The 19,155-nt window shown below is 41.6% G+C and overlaps 1 protein-coding gene across 1 annotated transcript; it reads left to right on the top strand.

Annotated features, from left to right (window-relative positions):
* The first annotated feature begins 2,272 nt into the window (after positions 1-2,272).
* LOC147889067 (Coatomer epsilon subunit) lies at positions 2,273-14,183 on the top strand. The gene is made up of 7 exons (XM_087392419.1): positions 2,273-2,562; positions 3,529-3,618; positions 9,566-9,717; positions 12,744-12,879; positions 12,996-13,151; positions 13,474-13,553; positions 13,772-14,183. The coding sequence occupies exons 1-7, from the start codon at positions 2,401-2,403 to the stop codon at positions 13,863-13,865; spliced, it is 870 nt and encodes a 289-aa protein (XP_087248545.1). The 5' UTR covers positions 2,273-2,400; the 3' UTR covers positions 13,866-14,183.
* Positions 14,184-19,155: the final 4,972 nt, after the last annotated feature.

The raw sequence follows: 19,155 nt of genomic DNA, 5'->3' as shown, positions 1-19,155 counted from the left end.
AAGAAGGAATAAGGCATATGAAGACCACCCTAATCAACCAAGGAATGGTGCAATATGCACTCCAAGCATGAGCACATTGAAAAAGGATGTTGGGCCACGCTTTGTCATATTCACAAACAATGTTGGTTTAAAAGAAAAAGGAATATGGCATGTTAGGCTATGGATTATTAGCATCAATGATGTCCAAAATGATACAAAATATCCGTATATGATGTACAATATGGTGGAACATATGTTTGTATGATGTATATATGATCTTTAGATTATAGAGGACACTAGAACTGACTCGAATCATGTGATACAAACATGATTGTAGCAAATCACCTCTTGTTATAAGTAGCAGGTAGCGAGAAAGCTCTCAAAAAGATGTCGAGCAGTGGCCAAAGCGTCAATAGTGATATGAAGGGGCAGAGGCAAGCAAGAAAGCTAGCATGGGTAGTAAGCAAAGAGCTCCCAAGAGCCAAAAGAAGGTTCAAAGATTGACGACCTTTCCTTTCCAACATGATGAGTACAAGAAAAAGCCTCACGACGCTGCATGATAAAGAGGCATAGAATGCAAGTAAGGAAGATTGCTCAAGCTTGCAGAAAAAACTCAGTGAAGAAGAGCATGAGCTTGGTGGCATAGACAATGGTGACAACATAGAGAAAATGGCTAAAAAGCTAGTCATGAAGTCATTGAAGGAGATAACTTGTTATTTTGGCACTTTATCATTGGGATTAACCAAAAGAGTTCATATCGTAATATAAACCTTCCATACAAGTGTTACACAAGCCTAGTTGCCTTGGTGATTAGGTTCTTGGTTTGTTAATTGAGTGGTCGTGAGTTCCAGTCCTACCGGTAGACTTTTGTAGCATCAAGGAAAAAAAGAGAAAGACGAAACCTTTGAATGGTTAGTGGTGTGTGCATAAGAGAGTCCACATCTTCGTTGCTCAAGACACATGGCAGTCCAAACTTTGGCGACTCACCTCAATCAAAAGATACAATTGGCCAAACTTAGAATGAGAGATGGAGATGATGTCATATATCATTAAAATAAGATGAAAATGCTCAAGGATAGACTGATCGAAAGTGGCTTTGACATAGAGTCTAAATTTAACCAATTGTAAATTGTGGCATGCGAAGTTGTTGAGAAGTTTTCTGGAAAAGAAATAGCAGATGGATGAAAATCACCTCTGGGCTAAAGTGCGCTTGGAAAAAAGGACAAACTCAACAAATAGCAGAAATGTGTGCTAGAAGTTGGCCGTAGTATTGACTTTTGGATATTATTGTGGCCTGGTATTGATGAAAATCCTGAAGCCTTCCCTAGCAAGTGGCCATGTGGTAACCCACGCTTACAAAACTATGATAGGTTGGCATGAATGAAGGAATCAACGGTATGGACAAAAATGGATAGCACGGGAAAGTATAAAGGAAATAAAGGGTGAAGCTATAGCAGTTCAATTGCCAAGTAATGAGAAACTATGATAGGAGAAACAATGAGATAGGCGTGGTATGAATGAAGAAATCAATGGTATGAACAAAATGGATAGCATAAGAAAGTACGAGGGCACAATTGCACGTGTGCACTACCTCGTACATAGTGGTAAAGCAAGTGCTTTTAGATGCAAAAGAGAAATCAAACAATTTTTAAAAGGCAGTTGGGCTATCAAAAAGGCGATTTTTGTAGGATGATCTTCATAAATGGTAGTTTGAAACAAACAACTTAATTAATCTTTTTAAGAATTACTCGTGGAAATTGACAAAACGAGTTTCAATCCTCCACGATAGCATTCCTTTAAGGAGGCAATGCTAGTAAAGGGCAATGCCATAGGGCAATGCCATAGTAGTAGAGTTGCCAACTATTGAGGTGACAAAGTCCAATTGGGGAAGTCCAATTAGGGAGGTATGTAGGAAATCACTCTAGATTGCTCAACCTGTAGGAAATCAAGGTGTTTACACACTATCCCATCGTGAGGGATCATGGCCGGGCAAGATTGCCAACCCCACGGCCGAGATGCATTCAATGCACCACAGTGTGAAAATCCTCACTGTCACCCTAGGCACATGCACTACTATTGGCATAGTCAAGGCAGGAAAGGCAATGGGATGCCTGTCGGCGGACAGGCAAGAGGCAGAAAGTTGCTTCTCGGACTTCAAACTGAGCACGTGCTCGTAACTCTGATATATGTAGGAAACGGGTCTTGCTTGACGGGCTGCAATCGGTTGGGAACCACAAATGGAGAAGAAAACGGAGGCCTAACCCTTTTCTCTTGGAGACCCGAGTGAGTTTAAAACACACCACCGTGGTTTGGAAGAACAACTCAAATCCAAATTAAACGTTTTGACCCTCCAAACCTCCTCTCCAGTTACTAAGTAAGAAGAAGAAGAAGAAGAAGAAGAAGAATTGCTGTGAATTGAAGATGAGCGGGCCTGATGCCCTCTTCCCCATCCGCAATTCTTTCTACCTCGGTGCTTATCAGTCCGCCATCAATGACAGTAATTTAGATGGCCTTTCTGAGTCCGAGACCATCGACCGTGATTGCTTGGTCTACCGATCTTACATCGCTCTCGGTAGCTTCCAGGTCAGTGCTGCTCTCTGTAGATCTCCTCCGCTTTGCTTCCTGCGACGCAGATCCCCCGGATCTGCATTTTAAATCAAACAGATGTCGTCTGAAATAACCTTCACCTCAGTCTTCGCATTTTGTCCGGAATGCGACAGTCGCTGTTTCTTTTGCTGGTGAAGGTGATAGATCGCTTTGTCTAGGGACGTTCGTAAGTCCTGTCGTTCGTAAGCATTGTCTCAACTTCCTTAGTCTTGCACGATCAGCCTTTCCTCTTCTCGAACTGACCTTTTAAATCAGGTAAGGCGAAGGCTTGAAATGGCAAAGGATGCGAATGACATTTTCCCCTCTACTTTTGTAATCTAAGGTATCAAATCACGGTGCAAGAAACATCTTAGAATTGAAAAAGTCGTCTGTATGTAATTATCCTCATAACCCTAATATAACCCAGACTCGAGGAGTCCTGCATTATGCGTTTGTGGTTTGATCGGAAAAATCTTGACTGTTTCGTATGGAGGGTGATGCTCGTTCGTAATACATATTCTGGGCTTATTTAATGTCAGGTGCAGGGCTAGTGTTTCTCACCCTAAGGTTTCCAGTTGTTTAGCAACATTTTCAACCTATACCATGTGGATGTTAACGGTTTCTGCTTCGTTCTAGTTGAAATTCCAGCGTTTTATCAAAATTGAAGATATCACCCCTGCAATGGCGTTTGTAAGTTGAGACTGGGTAAAGACTTGGACGGCTGCGAAAGTTCTACTCCTGTGTTGTAGTTAGAAGTTTGTAACGGTGGTGACTCGTGCTCTAAGAATCTCCTCAAGTATTCAACAATTGATGGTCGATAGATGTCTTTTGACTACCTCTGTTTCGCTGATAGGACTTGAATTCACAAGGTTTTTGCCATTCTGGTCTTAGTGCTATATGATTGCTGTTGTTTGGTTGAAATGATTTAGTTAGGTTTAACCCATGCTTATTTGGAATTTGCAGCTTGTCATCAATGAAATCAATGATTCTGCACCAACTTCTCTTCAGGCTGTGAAGCTTCTGGCTTTGTATCTGGCAAGCGGTGATAGTAAGGTGGGTAAATGTGTTTATGTGTTGCAGATATTTTTGATTTTCCGATGAAATAAAGCTCTTTGAGGTGCAATCCACCCTCAACATTCTTGTGAGCTTTATTAAACAATTGAACAACAAGGTGTGAATATGATCCGATCTATTTCAGATTAGGAGCACTTCTTTGTGTTAAGTGGTTTCTTTCAGAATTGGCTCCAAGTATTTAGAATAGTTGAAGTAGTTATAAAGAGCCACATGTGGGGTTGATCATCGTTATTTTTTAATTGCATTTTTTGTGCATTTAAATAGCAAGACATGCTTTCTAAATTAAAATAAAAATTGCTTCAGAATGTTAAATGGTGCATTGCCCTATCAGCTAGATGTAGATGCTCGTTCGGGAGAGACTAAAATGAAATTGTTTAAACTTCACAAGCAGTTGTAGTTTGAATGAAGAGATTTTGGACTACTTTTTGATTAGCCTTCTCCTTTAGTGCTAACTTTCGTCATGGCTGAGTCTGCCCTTCTTCTCGGAGTGCCGACAGAAACTCAGTATGAAGACTTTGTATGAATGGATGCTCAAGTATGTGTGGGTGTGTGGATTTGTATGTGTGAGAGCATATTTTTATACTATGGTCTACACCCACTGTTGGGCACTGATGACGTCAGTGGGGCTGTCATAGTAGCTAGTCCCTGCTATGCGGGATGAAGTTTATGGTTTTTAATCTTATGAATGACTATCGTGAGATTGAAACTGCACTATGTTGTGTTTTTAGAGGATGAGTTTGGCAATGTTCCTAGATTCATCTAGGTATTTACTTTTGCCGTATTAGCGGACATGCGAATTTCACCTTGTGAAGTTTCTGTCCAAGTTGCGGCTTGCTGGTATTGCGATAGTTCTTTCTATCTTAAATGGTGCGTTGCCCTATCAGCTAGATTTAGATGCTCGTTTGGGAGAGACTAAAATTTGACTTCACAAGCAGTCGTAGCCTGAATGAAGAGATTTTGAGTCTAGTTGCTTCAAAACTTATAGAAGCTCTCTTGGTTCACCCCTCTTGATAGTGGTAGCTCTCTGTGTGTAGAGGATGAGATTTCCAATGTAACATGTGGGGACTTGCTGTGCGGAAGCACACCGAAAAGATGAATGCAAGTAGAGAACTCAAGCATAATGACACTAGAGATCTTCCTACAATGCTTTATTTATACTGTATAAATGCTGGCGAAAATACCCTAACTCTTGTCTGTACTTGAGTGCCAGAATGGCGTACAGAATCAGAGTATTATGCCGTTGTAAAATGACTGCAAAAGTGCGATGGAAACACCCCTAGCTACTGCATTGGGCTACTATGGCTGCACCTATGGCTCTTGCTATGTGGGATTCGCTGCGCCGTGAACTGCTACTGCTGCAGCCTGGAACTCTGGAGGGGAGATGGCCCAAAACTGGATGATCCTTGAATAAATAAATGACCTCCTTTTATAGACTTTTAGGGCAAGCTAGAGGCCAACCATTGACCCTGGTTGGCTGGTCAACGCTGACTGTTGATCAGGCTGGTAAAAAGTCAACGTTGTCGTTAAAGTGAACACTTTGACTTTTTGACTGGAAAAGTCAACTGTATTTTCTGACCTGTGTTGTCTTCTTCTAATGCACAAAACTGATGCATGTTCACTGCCACTTGTGCCCTCCCATTGACCTTGTTGGATTTCCCTTTCTAGCTTTTGCTTCAACTTCAACCTTGCTTGAAACATTTGATTTTACTATACTCTACACTATGATAGACTTCGAAGATTTGAAGTCACGAATAGGAAAGCTTGTTTCACAAGTTGTCAATTACAGATCTGAAAAAGATAGATGCACAGTTTCAAGAGCTGAAAAATCAGCGTTGTTGGATGAAATCTAACAAGCAAGACCAAAGCAGGGGATAAGTCTTGAACTCAAGTAGTAGTTGTGCTTGCAATGCTTCTTGCATATATAGATTTTTTGATGAAAGACACTTTGCTCAGGCTCTAATGTTTTAGTTACATCTATTATCTTTTATGATCACTAGTGGTAATGTAGTAGGTGGAATGCGATTAAAGGCTTTATGCAAAGCACAATGCATACACCAACTTGAATGTAACTTAAGTCTAAGCTTTAACACGTGAAATGGGTCGAAATTCCTCGTGATCAGTGTTCTCTCTTTTTGTTAAGTTAAAGGAGAATGTTGAAAGCCAATCTCCTTCTTTGAGTAATATGGTCTTATGAATGATCCTCAGTCTGTTAGCATTATATGCATCTCCTGTCTACAGTGTACTTGTGTGCACACTGCTCTGAGTGAGGGCTTCTTTGTGGGTGTGCCCGCCCCTCGTAAGGTTCTTTCATTTCCGGTTCTACACTTGTATCTGACACTATTTTCCATCGGTCGGAGGCTATTCCTACACTCAGAGGGGGCACCCACGAGACAGGGCCGAGGCTGGCCGACCAGCTCCCACGCAGCAGGGGGGCCTGAGGGGGTAGGCTGGCCGACCTGGCTCTGGCCGACCAGCTGGTCGGCCCAGTTGGCTGACCGACCAGGCTGGTCGGTCTAGGCCATCTGGCCGACCCTCCTGAACCTGCCCTATAAAAGGGCCTCCTTCTCTTCCCCTTTTTATCTCTGCAGTTCTTCCAGCACTTCTTCCAGCAGCTCCTCAAGGCTCCTCCTGCTTCCTTGTTGCAAGCCCCTCCAGTCTTCTTGCTCCAGGCTCCTCCTGCCTCCTTGTTGCAGGCCTCTCCAGCCTTCTTGCTCCAGGCTCCTCCTGCCTCCTCGCTGCAGGCTCATCCAGCCTCCGTGCTCCACGCTCCCTCAGTCTCCTCGCTCCAGGCTCCTTCAGCCTCCTCGTTCCTAGGCTCCAGCCTCCTCGCCTCAGGCTTCTGCCTCCTCGCCTCAGGCTTCTGCCTCCTCGCTCCAGGCTCATCCAGGCTCATCCAGGCTCCTCGTTCCAGGCTCCTCCAGCCTCCGTGCTCTCAGGCTCCAGCCTCCTTGTGCCCAGATCCTCTGCTCCAGTTCAGCCCCTTCTGCAGCTCCTGTTTCTCATCCTGTTCAGGACTCCTTGTATTACAGTTGCTGCCCTGGTTTATGGGCTAAGTTACAGCAGATCTGTTTGTGGCACATCTTGTTGTCTCTAGTATTCTCTGTGTGATTCTGTAGCTTCAGTTTGCTTACATCTTCCGCTGCCACTCTTGACATGGTATCAGAGCACTAGGTGCTCCCCATCCTCTTGGTTACTGAAGCTTCCACCAACCCCTGGGTGAGTTCTTCTCTGCATCTCTCTTGCTGGTCAGCAGCCAATGTTCCTCCTACCTTTGTGATCAGCTCTTTGCTTTCTCCTTCTTGCTGGTCAGCAGCCTTTGTTTCTCCTGCCCCGAGATCGGCACCTTGGTCACTTCTCCCTCTGGTCGGCATCTTCCTAGGCACCTGTCTTGTTGGTCGGCAGTGCCTCTTGTGCCTCAATTTTGCTCGGCATCCATCCTGCCCTTGAATCCAGGTACATCTGTGACCTCGACAGCTTCTCTAGCATCTCCTACCCCGAAGCCAGGCACCAGTCACATCTGTGACCTTGACAGCTTCTCTAGCATCTCCTACCCCGAAGCCAGGCACCAGTCGGCATCTTGAAAATCGGTTTTGTGAATTTTTGATCCCGTACCCCGGACTATCAATAGCAGCCTACTGCTTCATCAAGAGCCTCTCCCCCCCTTCTTTCATCGCGCATCGGGTCGGCTCCCGTCTTCACCCGTACGACTTTATTCAGGGGTTTCTGGCAGAACCTATTGGCTCTTGATCTTTGGGTTCGATTGTTCTCTGTTTGGTATTGAAACACATGGGGGGCCTCAGCCACTCAAGAAATCATCAGTCCTGTCTAAAAAGTACGGATCTCCACACCCAGATACAGATCCCAATCCTTCCCCACTTCTCCGAAACTCAGAAGATTGATGGTACTAACTATGACACCTGGAAGGATAACATCGTCGCAGTTTCAGAGGGGGATAGACATCCTCTTCTCCATTTACTCTCTCGTACAGGTTCCCATCTACCGGATTCTCTTCACCGACAAACCTTCCTCATTTGCACTACACTCCGAGTCTTGGATTGTTTCTTTACATGGCCCCAACCGGGAACATACTCTCGAGGGGGACTCTCCCGTTCACCATCCTTCAACAATCTGGCTCGTTATCGACAGTACCAGCTTCTTGCGGACTCACCCAGCTCCCTGCTTCTTCGACAGGAGCTGAGAGGGGGTGTTAGCATTATATGCATCTCCTGTCTACAGTGTACTTGTGTGCACACTGCTCTGAGTGAGGGCTTCTTTGTGGGTGTGCCCGCCCCTCGTAAGGTTCTTTCATTTCCGGTTCTACACTTGTATGTGACACTATTTTCCATCGGTCGGAGGCTATTCCTACACTCAGAGGGGGCACCCACGAGACAGGGCCGAGGCTGGCCGACCAGCTCCCACGCAGCAGGGGGGCCTGAGGGGGTAGGCTGGCCGACCTGGCTCTGGCCGACCAGCTGGTCGGCCCAGTTGGCTGACCGACCAGGCTGGTCGGTCTAGGCCATCTGGCCGACCCTCCTGAACCTGCCCTATAAAAGGGCCTCCTTCTCTTCCCCTTTTTATCTCTGCAGTTCTTCCAGCACTTCTTCCAGCAGCTCCTCAAGGCTCCTCCTGCTTCCTTGTTGCAAGCCCCTCCAGTCTTCTTGCTCCAGGCTCCTCCTGCCTCCTTGTTGCAGGCCTCTCTATCCTTCTTGCTCCAGGCTCCTCTTGCCTCCTCGTTGCAGGCTCATCCAGCCTCCGTGCTCCACGCTCCCTCAGTCTCCTCGCTCCAGGCTCCTTCAGCCTCCTCGTTCCTAGGCTCCAGCCTCCTCGCCTCAGGCTTCTGCCTCCTCGCTCCAGGCTCATCCAGGCTCCTCGTTCCAGGCTCCAGCCTCCTTGTGCCCAGATCCTCTGCTCCAGTTCAGCCCCTTCTGCAGCTCCTGTTTCTCATCCTGTTCAGGACTCCTTGTATTACAGTTGCTGCCCTGGTTTATGGGCTAAGTTACAGCAGATTTGTTTGTGGCACATCTTGTTGTCTCTAGTATTCTCTGTGTGATTCTGTAGCTTCAGTTTGCTTACATCTTCCGCTGCCACTCTTGACACAGTCTTGTATTCTTGGCGTTCTTGAGTCAGCTTGAGATTAGTTGTTACCTTGGCCAAGGCCATTGGATAATCCGATATGAATTTAATAGCTACATAATTTTTATCCTTGGTGTCGATGATGGATATGTCTCAAATGAAGCTTTACTCGCTAAATGTTGGTGAGGGTTGTTTTCATGAACATGCATGTGCACGAGCACAAAATGAGAGAGAGAGAGAGAGAGAGAGAGAGAGAGAAGGGGGGGGACACTAGGGGAGCGAGCGAGCAAGGAACCGTGGGGGGGAAGCGCGAGGGAAGAGTGGAGAGGGAACCAGCTAAGTGCGAAATAAGGGCTTTTTTTGGGGGGGGAGTCACTTAACTTTATTGGATAGGGACCTTTATATTGTATCTTGCTTCCAATTTTTTATTTTCACTATGCTCTTTTAGTAATAGTATCACCATTTGTTAGCAGTGTGCAATCCTTGAGAGCTTGGGAAGGCAGACACTTCATAATTAATTGTACTAGGGCCTTTTATAAGGGATTGTGTTGGAGTTGATTAGTGTTATCTTCTTCCAAGAATGCTGGGTAGATAAATTGCTTCTTGTTTCCAATCCCATTTTTGGTAATAGTATCACGATCTGTTAGCAGCCTTAAAACATTGATTTCATAGAGGTCCTATTGCCTTTTTAGTTCAAAGCGACTTGTGTTGTATGAACACACCGTAATGGAATGCTGCATGCATGTGGTGTATTTGTCTTTTTATTAATTTCTTGGAGTGTTTTTGTGAGATTTTGTATCAAGGACATGTTTAAACTCACCTCAAAGTGTGTGTTTGTTTTTTGATGGTCTAGGATGGGCCTTTATCCAGTTTAAAAGAGTGGCTTTCGGATCCGGCTATAGCAAGTAACCCAATTTTGCAACTAGTTGCTGGAACAGTATATGCACACGAGCAAGATTATAATGAAGCGTTGAAATATACACATGGAGGACAAACTCTAGAATTGTAAGATCATACTCTGGGTTTGTATTTTTAATTAAGATGAGTAAGATGGGTGCAAAGTTGATTTTCTTTAATAGCTTTACTATGAAAGATCCATTAGACATGTTAATCAAATTATGCATATCATGTAGCAATAGTTATGGCTCTCCTTTTCTTCCTCAATTCTTGCGAGTTTTTTCAAAGGCAAAATGGCAAATTTTGGTCGTGGATATTCTTTTTGAACTCTCGTTACTGTTCAAAATTTAAAGGATTGATGAACACACACACACACACACACACACACGGATATTCTTTTTGACTCTTGATTTATTCTAATTATATGAAGTATATGCTCAAAATGTAAAAGGATTGATGAACACACACTCACACACACATGCACACCTGCTCGCACTAATCAAGAAGAAAAAATAATTAATCCTTTTAGAATTTGAACATATACTTTGAATAATGAGAATCCATACATTTATGTGTGTGTGTTGGATTTTAACCCCCAAAAAAAAGTGTGTGTGTGTGTTGGAAGTCAATTTCCTCCACTTGTGAGCCCCCATATGAGGACATGGAGGGGGGTATGACTGAGGGGAGGGATACTGGGGAACAGTTTTGGGCTACATATCAGCAGCAAACAGAGGCTGGAGGGAGGCCAGACCAAGCAGGGCAGCAAACCCATTGAACCTTATGGCAGCTCCTTATATAGGCTGCCCAGGGGGGCCTCTTTGAGGCCAGGAAAGGGTCGACTAGCAGGTCAACCTGCTAGCCCCTGGACCGACCAGAAAGTCGGCCAGGATGCAGCCCGTCCAGCCCCTGATTCAGGCTTTAGGTATCCAGTGCTTTGCTGGTCTTTTGTGCTCATCTCCTTGCCCACTACTTGGTGGAGGAATACATCTGAGGTTCTCTCTCTTGTATATCCTGTATATACTTTATCTTGTGAGTGAGGTCTAGTGTGTGGTCTGCATCATTGAGTGAGTGAGACAGAGCTGTTCCTATTCCGCAGAGGTTGCGAGGTTAGAGTGATTCTATCCCTCATTTCCAACAATATATATGTGTGTGTGTGTGTGTGTGTGTGTGTGTGTGAAACTCAGTAGGAAGACTTTGTATAAATGGATGCTCAAGTATGTGTGGATGTGTGGATTTGTATATGTGAGAGCATATGTTTATACTATGGTCTACACCCACCGTTGGGCGCTGATGACGTCGATGACAAGCCAAGTATCTTTTGGAGGCACCCACTATATCCACATAAAACTCTATACTGCAACCTTTAGCATCCCTGTACTCCTCTGACCTGATCCTGGAAGTCGCTCCAAAGACATGTCCTTTACGTTTTGTGTCAGCCTTGTTCTCAGCACAACACAATGAGAAACCAATGCTGTCCTCCTCCACCTTTACTAAGACTCCTAGTAGCTTGGCTCTCTGGACCATCTCTCAATGTTTAACTTAAAATAGTTTCACCTTGACCTCCATACTTGATCTCGGCAGCACTCTTGAGTTGTTACCATTACTAGGCTTTTCCATTCTCATTCTGGACGTTAAATTGCTGAAGGCCTATGATTTCTTTCCCCAAAACTCCGCAAATTGTATGTCTAAAATTATGAATGAAGCTAAGAAAATAGTCTGATCTAGAGATTGATTGGGGTCACCTTTCTGGAAATGTGGAGGTAGACCACTCTAGTGGGATTATTGATTGAAAGATGGCCTTCTTCAAGAATAGTTTCCTGTGTATGCTTGCCCTCCATGCAGGCCAGCACACATTTGGGCTGCATGTGATCAGTGGAAATCTGTCCACCATTCTTGCTTCCTAGATTTGGTGAAGAGTGCTATAGCTGATGTGATGTAAAGAGTGTAGAAATAGTCACTGCCTGGGGACTTCTCATTGTTTGAGTCTTTTTCATCCTTGGGCGTGCCCTTGCTCTACCTTTGTTCAATGCAAAGGAGGTCCTCATCGTCTCCATTGAACATTTTCTCCTTCACTTCTGCCTGTAACATCACCCCCATCTATTCAAAGGTCACCTTTCTGAAAATGTGGAGGTAGACCACTCCAGTGGGATTATTGATTGAAAGATGGCCTTCTTCAAGAATAGTTTCCTGTGTATGCTTGCCCTCCATGCAGGCCAGCACACATTTGGGCTGCATGTGATCAGTGGAAATCTGTCCACCATTCTTGCTTCCTACATTTGGTGAAGAGTGCTATAGCTGATGTGATGTAAAAAGTGTAGAAATAGTCACTGCCTGGGGACTTCTCATTGTTTGAGTCTTTTTCATCCTTGGGCGTGCCCTTGCTCTACCTTTGTTCAATGCAAAGTAGGTCCTCATCGTCTCCATTGAACATTTTCTCCTTCACTTCTGCCTGTAACATCAACCCCATCTCTTCAAAGGTCAGCAGCTTTATTTTTTTAAACCGATGCTTGACATTCATTACAAGCCTGTGAAGCTTCTGTAAGCATGCTTAATAGGGGCATTACCAGTGCGTCAGTGTCCATTCTCTGTTCAACTGTCTCTGACTGGTCCCAAACAACCTCAATCTTCGTGATGTGGTCATGCACGGAATCACCTTCCTCTATCCTGATGGTGTACAACTAATTTTGGAGGTTGAGAACTTGTGTCGAGGAGTTTGCTTCGTTTGTCCTTCAATATCATCCAAGCTTTGAACGATGTCTCTGTTAGTTGGATATGACACATGCAATAACAAAACATTGACACAAAAATTCACATAACACTTAACATTGACACATGCAATGAGAAGCGATCTGCAGAGCCTCTTTTTAGGCTGGTAGTAGTATTCATATGGATAGAGAATTGTTAGTACTCCTTTGAGATTCATGTATCGCGAGTATGTGCCAAACTTGGTGATTACATTTGTATGGTATACATTATGTGCTTACTTACCCTTGTGTGACTTCGCTTCTGTAGCTGAATTGATTTTATGTATAATTTTGGTATTCCATGTGCATGATGTAGCACGGGAAGCAAATGATGCCTATTTCAAGTAATATTCTTTGGCTTTGCTAAGGCAGCCCTTTTGTTTGTTGCAGATGTGCTTTAAATGTGCAGATATATCTCAAAATGTTTAGGAATGATCATGCTGAGAAGCAGTTGAAATCTATGCAACAAATCGATGAAGATCATACATTGACTCAGCTTTCCAATGCTTGGTTGAATTTAGCTCTGGTATTCATTCTGCACTTTGTGAAAGACTGCATTTTTACTTCATTAGCTGGCTCTCTTTGTCTGCTGTTGTCAAGGAGGGTTGTTTATTTCTTGTGCTAACATGTCTTCATCTGCAGGGTGGGCCAAAGGTCCAAGAAGCTTATTATATTTTTCAGGACTTCTGTGACAAGTATGTGCAAACAGCACTACTTTTGAACGGAAAAGCTGTGTGTTGCATGCATTTGGGACGTTTTGATGAAGCTGAGACTGCATTGCTTGAGGCATTGAACAAGGTAAGGTGTGCATTGGTTTCTTGATGCAACTTTTTTTTCATGGGTCTGCAAGCATAACCTGAAGTTGCTCTTCCTTCCTCAGATAATTTCCTTTTCTTCTTTTTCGGCATTGGTTAAGTAACAGTTTCGTAACATTTGCATTCATTCCCAGTTCTGTTATACATGTGTTCAGTCTTATCTGCCTGTGCGACAAATTCGTGAAACTGTTCTATAGCAGAGTGTGTTGGAGGAAAAGGGCTGCATGATGTTTTGTGTTTTCCCCCCATGGTGGGCAGTGTTTATTATTATGGATATTGACCATTGTTGGGTTTTAAATGAACAGGATGCAAAAGATCCAGATACACTGGCAAATCTAGTCGTGTGTAGTCTTCATCTGTCAAAGTCATCTAATCGTTATTTCAGGTGGACTCGAATTCTCCATTTCCAAGCACTCCTAGAGAGTCCATTCCTATGTGTAACTTTGTATTTACTGTTTTCTTCATAAAATGAAAGTGATTGTCATTTTTTGGGTGAATTTGTGGGTGTTTTCTGTTTAGATATATGCATCACATGGCTATATGAATACATACCTATGATGCCCACTATTCGATCTAAAACCTTCAATGGCGTTTGTTATGCAGTCAGCTGAGGATGTCCCACCCTAATCATGTGCTTGTAAAGAGGACGACTGCTGCTGAGGCTGCCTTCGATCGAGCTTTGCAGACAGTGGCCTGATAGAACAGCTTGCAATATAGTTTTGGAAGAGTCCTAGAATCATTTTTAAGACACTGGAAAATTGATATAAAGGGCAATATGCATCTACGATGAACAGAAGTTTTGCATCATGAAATAAGCAATAATTAAAACTGGAATTATGAACTCGTTTGTAATGTGACACTGGATCCGGAGTTTTTCAGTGTGATGATCCCTCAAGCTGACTGTTTCCTAGACCTTTTTGTTTGCTTCACAAAATCAGAGATTCAATGCTTCTATTTTTAATCCAAACCCCTATATTGTCAGCAATTCAAATGAAAGGATACATGTTGATGAAGCTACTATTCTCTCTATCAGCTCACAATATCAGCACCATTTGGAGAGATTGTCTGAGTTTGGTATATGCTATTGTATATTCAGATTTTTTGGTCCTGCTGCATAAATGAAACAGCTTGATTACTCAACTTCTTTGAGTGCTTCTTGGAGGGAAACTTTGTGTAATCAATCACATGGTTCTGTACCTGAATACTAGCACTGGCATTAGGTTGGATTCTAGCTCAGAAAATGTTACTATAAGGGGATGCATTGTCCAATTTTAAAAAGGCATGTTAAACAAGGTGGGAATTGCACAAGGTCCTGCCTTTTGGAATGTTATTGGAGGTGATAGTGAAAGTAGTTGAATAAACACTTCCAACAGCTTGTAAAAGGGAAACAAAGGTGTAAGTTGAAGGAAAGGGAAAGAGAAAAAATCAGTGAAGATGATGAATATGGGTAAGGGAGACGAGTGAAGAGAGAGGAGAGAAAAGAGGTGAAAGAGGGATGGACCATTAAATAATGAGTGGGGATGAGGTAAGAGACCCTGATTTAAATAATATTTATTTAGTATGGTGAATCCACACAAAGTGATTAAGTCAATTAAGACCTTGACAAAGAGACAAACCTAGACTTAAAACTCATTACAATCTTCGAAAATACGACTAATCCTAACACTAATCACTTCTTAGGTCAACTTGACCAAAGGGTAGTACTAGAGACAAAGAGGTGATCTCTAGAGAGACAAAGACAAAAGCACCTAGGATCTCCACAAGAGGATTAAAACTTGACCTTAACAACACATTAGAAAGCCCTAAAAACCACTTATCTTAAGATTAACTAATATTTAACATGTTCAACTTGACCATATGCACTAACATTTGCAACTTGGACTTGATAAGCAAAAAATAAGTACATGCATCCACACTAGCACAATTGGGGTTTAAGGGTAATCAAAGGAAGACCAAACATGAGGGTGGTCTTTTGTTGTTGAAATTTCTCTTTTAAGTGTGATTCATCGACTCTCTTCATCAATTTCAAACTTTCAATCATCACACAAAACAATACTATTTTGAACCACCATGGACTAGTGCTCTTGGTGCTCTCCACTTGCTCTCATTGTTTTGCAGCCATGGTAGTTCGAGGATTAAAAAATGTGGTAGTCTGGAGATCAAAAAGTCAAGAGGGATAGTATGTGTTGCATATAGCACATCCCTTTATCTTTGATAGGGGAGAAGTGCACATCGTTAGAAGAGATTAGGAAGTTTGGATATTTGGAGAAAGTGAAATATTTACATAGCACAATTTGTAGGGGATGTCAACCAAGTTCTTGTAAGCGATTATAGTTACCATTAGGCATATAGCACGAAAGATTTTTCAATACCATTGCAGCATTGATACTCACTTTACTCCAAAAACCAAACCTTGGGTTGTAGTAGCATGCTACAACTCTTTGTCCAGTATTGAAGTGTATCGTGTTACTCAAGAGCACAAAAAGCTTTGATCATAAGTGAAGTTTTGCAAAGAGATCACTTGGCACAAGAAATTGAATCAAGTAAATCAAGAATTGTAAGTGTGTCACAAAATGAAGCTAAAGGAAAATGAATCAAGCCTTGAAGTAAGGTTAATGTTGTATCTTTTTGGTGCATTTTAAAGTTTTGTTGTAGATGTTTTCTTGACAAAGTATCACGTTTTATTTAAAAAATTGTTACGGTAATCACATGCTAGAGTGAAAAATGCTAATCATAGGCTAAAAAATTCATTGCCTCTAGAGCATGTAATGCCGATTACATGTTGAGAGTGTTGAATGATTTGGAAAAAATTTGTTACAAATAAGGTTGTTAAAGATCCAAGTAGTCGTCAATGAGAATATCAAATATCCGGAGTAGCAATATTTTCAAGAGGATTGTAATATTACTTGACTCGAATCTAACACATGTTATTGTCTTTTATTTTTAATACCCAAACTCATTGTCTATGAATTGTGTCATTGGAGAGTATAACCTACGATATCATCTTGTATGACCTTCAGATGTCAAAGAATAGGAGGCATATAATGTAGTTGTGCATGGATTCATTAGAAAGTATAACCATTTATCTTTCAAAATTGTGTACATTGACAAGAGAGAAAAGAAAAGGCAATTTATTCTTTACAAAGAATAACATTTTTGTTGGGATTGAGAAGCTCTAGGTTGCCATAATTAATCACTATAAGGTTTCTTTCAAAGGTATTCATTGTGATTTTACATTTTTGTAATGCACATGCAAGATATATTAGTTTCTTGAAATTATAATTATTTATGTATTTATAGAATGTAATGGCAAGCTTATAAAGATAGATGTGATGGAAACATCAAAGGATAAAATTTAGAGCATGTGAGGTTGGTTCTTATGAATAATGCTTTGAATTTTAGCATTAAGAAAAAGGACTCTTAGTACACCAAGTGGCTTGACTCCTTCAAAGTTCCATATAAGAGAATCGTGATGTTTTGAAAGGGACATTTAAAGAAACAAAATCCTAGCCATGGTATATGCACTAAACAATGGAAGAAAGTCGAGGGTTAGATGAAAAGGGGGATTTCTTTGTGAATTGGAATTTAGCATGTGATTTAAAGAGACTAAAGTATTCATTTGACTGCAAGCAAAATGCAAATGCAACGAAACATTTATGCTTATATGCATGATGACAAAAGAAATAATCCACCTCTCAAGGATTGAAAAGTGACTATTAGAACTTACATGCAGAAATGTGTAATATATTTAAGTTATTACATTTGCATATTTGCCATGCCAATGCTATGAAATGCAAGGAGACCTCTTTGCATGTAGAAATGTGTGATATATATAAGTTATTAGATTTGCATATTTGCCATGCCTATGCTATGAAATGCAAGAAATTCTTTCTTTTAAACTTCAAAAGTCATCATACTCTATGACAACCTAGAATTATCATAGAAACACAGTGCCATATGATTTCAAAGACAATTAAAAACAACATATGTACGTAAACAAAGTATAATGCATATACAAATATCTAGAAACCTACCCTCTCCATCAATTAAGTTCAATAACACTTTCATTGCAGATATGAATTGGTTGAGGGTGCAACTTGTACCAACATACGATACTAAGATATTTTGAATCTTCTTTGGATACAGTTTGTATTTTTAGAAATGAATAGTCTTCATGATCCCTATCCTAGGTTCTCTAGTATTGTGAATAACCCTCTTCTCCTATAAACTCCCCACACTTCATCTTCTATTAAGTTAAATAGTATCATGATGTCAAAAGATAATAGTATTTTTTGTTCAGAAGGAAAGCTTTTGACGATGTGGACACTTTCTATGTAAGTTTTCTTCATTTTCTTTAGGTATTAGGTGATGCTTTATGTCAAGAGGCCTTATCCTCACAATGTTTATCATTGTGCACAAGGTTGTTTTCCTCATGAATTTTGAGCTTATTTTCCACTTCTTCAGTTTAGATACTTTGTAATTTCAAGATAGGTTTCCAAATCAAATCTTACCATTGATCATCTTTTTTCATTGCAAAAGGGTCTTTAATATCAAAATAAAGGATACAAAACTACAATGGAGATCTACTCTTACAAGCCATGCCATTTGCATTCTTTCCCCTCCATGGACAAATTAGGATAGTTTTTTTGTAGTAAGATAACATCTTTCTCCTATCCTTGAAAATAGCCACTTGAATTTCCTTTTCAAATATATTGGGTGGTCATCATCCTAGAGTTACTCTAGATGCATCCAAACTTCACCAATCCAATGAAAGCTCTTACTTTGATGCACAGCCTCAAATCTTTGGTTCCTTCTTAAATAAATGATATCAACATTTTGATTGAAAAATCTAGATAGCCTTTAGCTCACCATTACTACCCCCTCCCCCAACCCCCTTTCTCTCGTACACACACACACACACACATACACACTTACTATCCCTTTTTCCTTTTGACCATATTGAGTACTTTTCTTCCGTTTATAATCCTTCGAAAACTCGCTAAAACTATCTCTCCCCCCCCCCCCCCCCCTCTCTCTCTCTCTCTCTCTCTCCAAAATTGTCCCCTCACTCTTTCTCTACCCTTCTCTCCCCTCTCTTTCTCCCAAATTCCCTGTTTACCTACTTTTTCCCTGTTTACCCTCATTTTCCTAAAATTTTTCTTAATTCCCTAAAATTTTCATGATATCCCTCCCCCTAAGTTCCCTTATTTTCTCCCTCCTAATTTTCCCTACTTTTTCCTAATTCCCCCAAAATTTTGCCTAATTTTCTCCATATTTTTCCTACCTTTTTTTCTAATTTTCTTCCTAAAGTTTTCTCCTAATTTTTTATATTTTGCTTCTTTTGCCCTTTTTCCTAGTTTTCTTTATTTTCCTAAATTCTTTATTTTCGCTAATTATTTCCTATTTCTCTTAATTATTTCCTAGTTTCTTCTTCAAATTTCCTAATTTTCCAATTTCCCCTTCTTTTCCCTAATTCTCTTAGCCCTAGTTTTTTCTATTTATCCCTATTTTCTCCTCTCCCTAATTCTCCCTATTTTTTACTCTCCCTATTATCCTTGAATTTGTCTCCTAAGTTTCCCTACCTTTTCTCTCCCCATTTTCCCTAATGTTTCTCTCCCTATTTTCCCAAAAAAAATTCCAAACTTTTTTCTAATTTTTCTCGCCCCTTTTTTTTCTTGGGAAAAGAGAAACCCTCCCTAACCTAACTACACTCCCTAACTACATAGACAAACTAGCTAAACCTCCTAACTACCTCGACTCCCTAACTACCACTGTCTCTTTGACTACCTACTCTATCGACTAAGCTCCCCGACTAAGCCTATCTAGCCTTAAAACCCACCTCATTCTCCCACCTACTCTTGCTTATTCACAACCCCCGGCTGTCCCACCGTTCTACTCCGATTGTCATGCTGTCCTACTATTCTGCTCCGGCTGTCTTGCTGTCCTACTCCGGCTGCCCCGGTTGTCATGCTATCATGTGCCACCCC

This window comes from Dipteris shenzhenensis, chromosome 21, assembly GCF_047967505.1.
Source record: "Dipteris shenzhenensis isolate YYH24624 ecotype China chromosome 21, Dip_SZ_1.0, whole genome shotgun sequence".
Classification (NCBI taxonomy): Eukaryota; Viridiplantae; Streptophyta; class Polypodiopsida; order Gleicheniales; family Dipteridaceae; genus Dipteris; species Dipteris shenzhenensis.
This window is presented reverse-complemented; position numbering and strand designations above follow the sequence as displayed.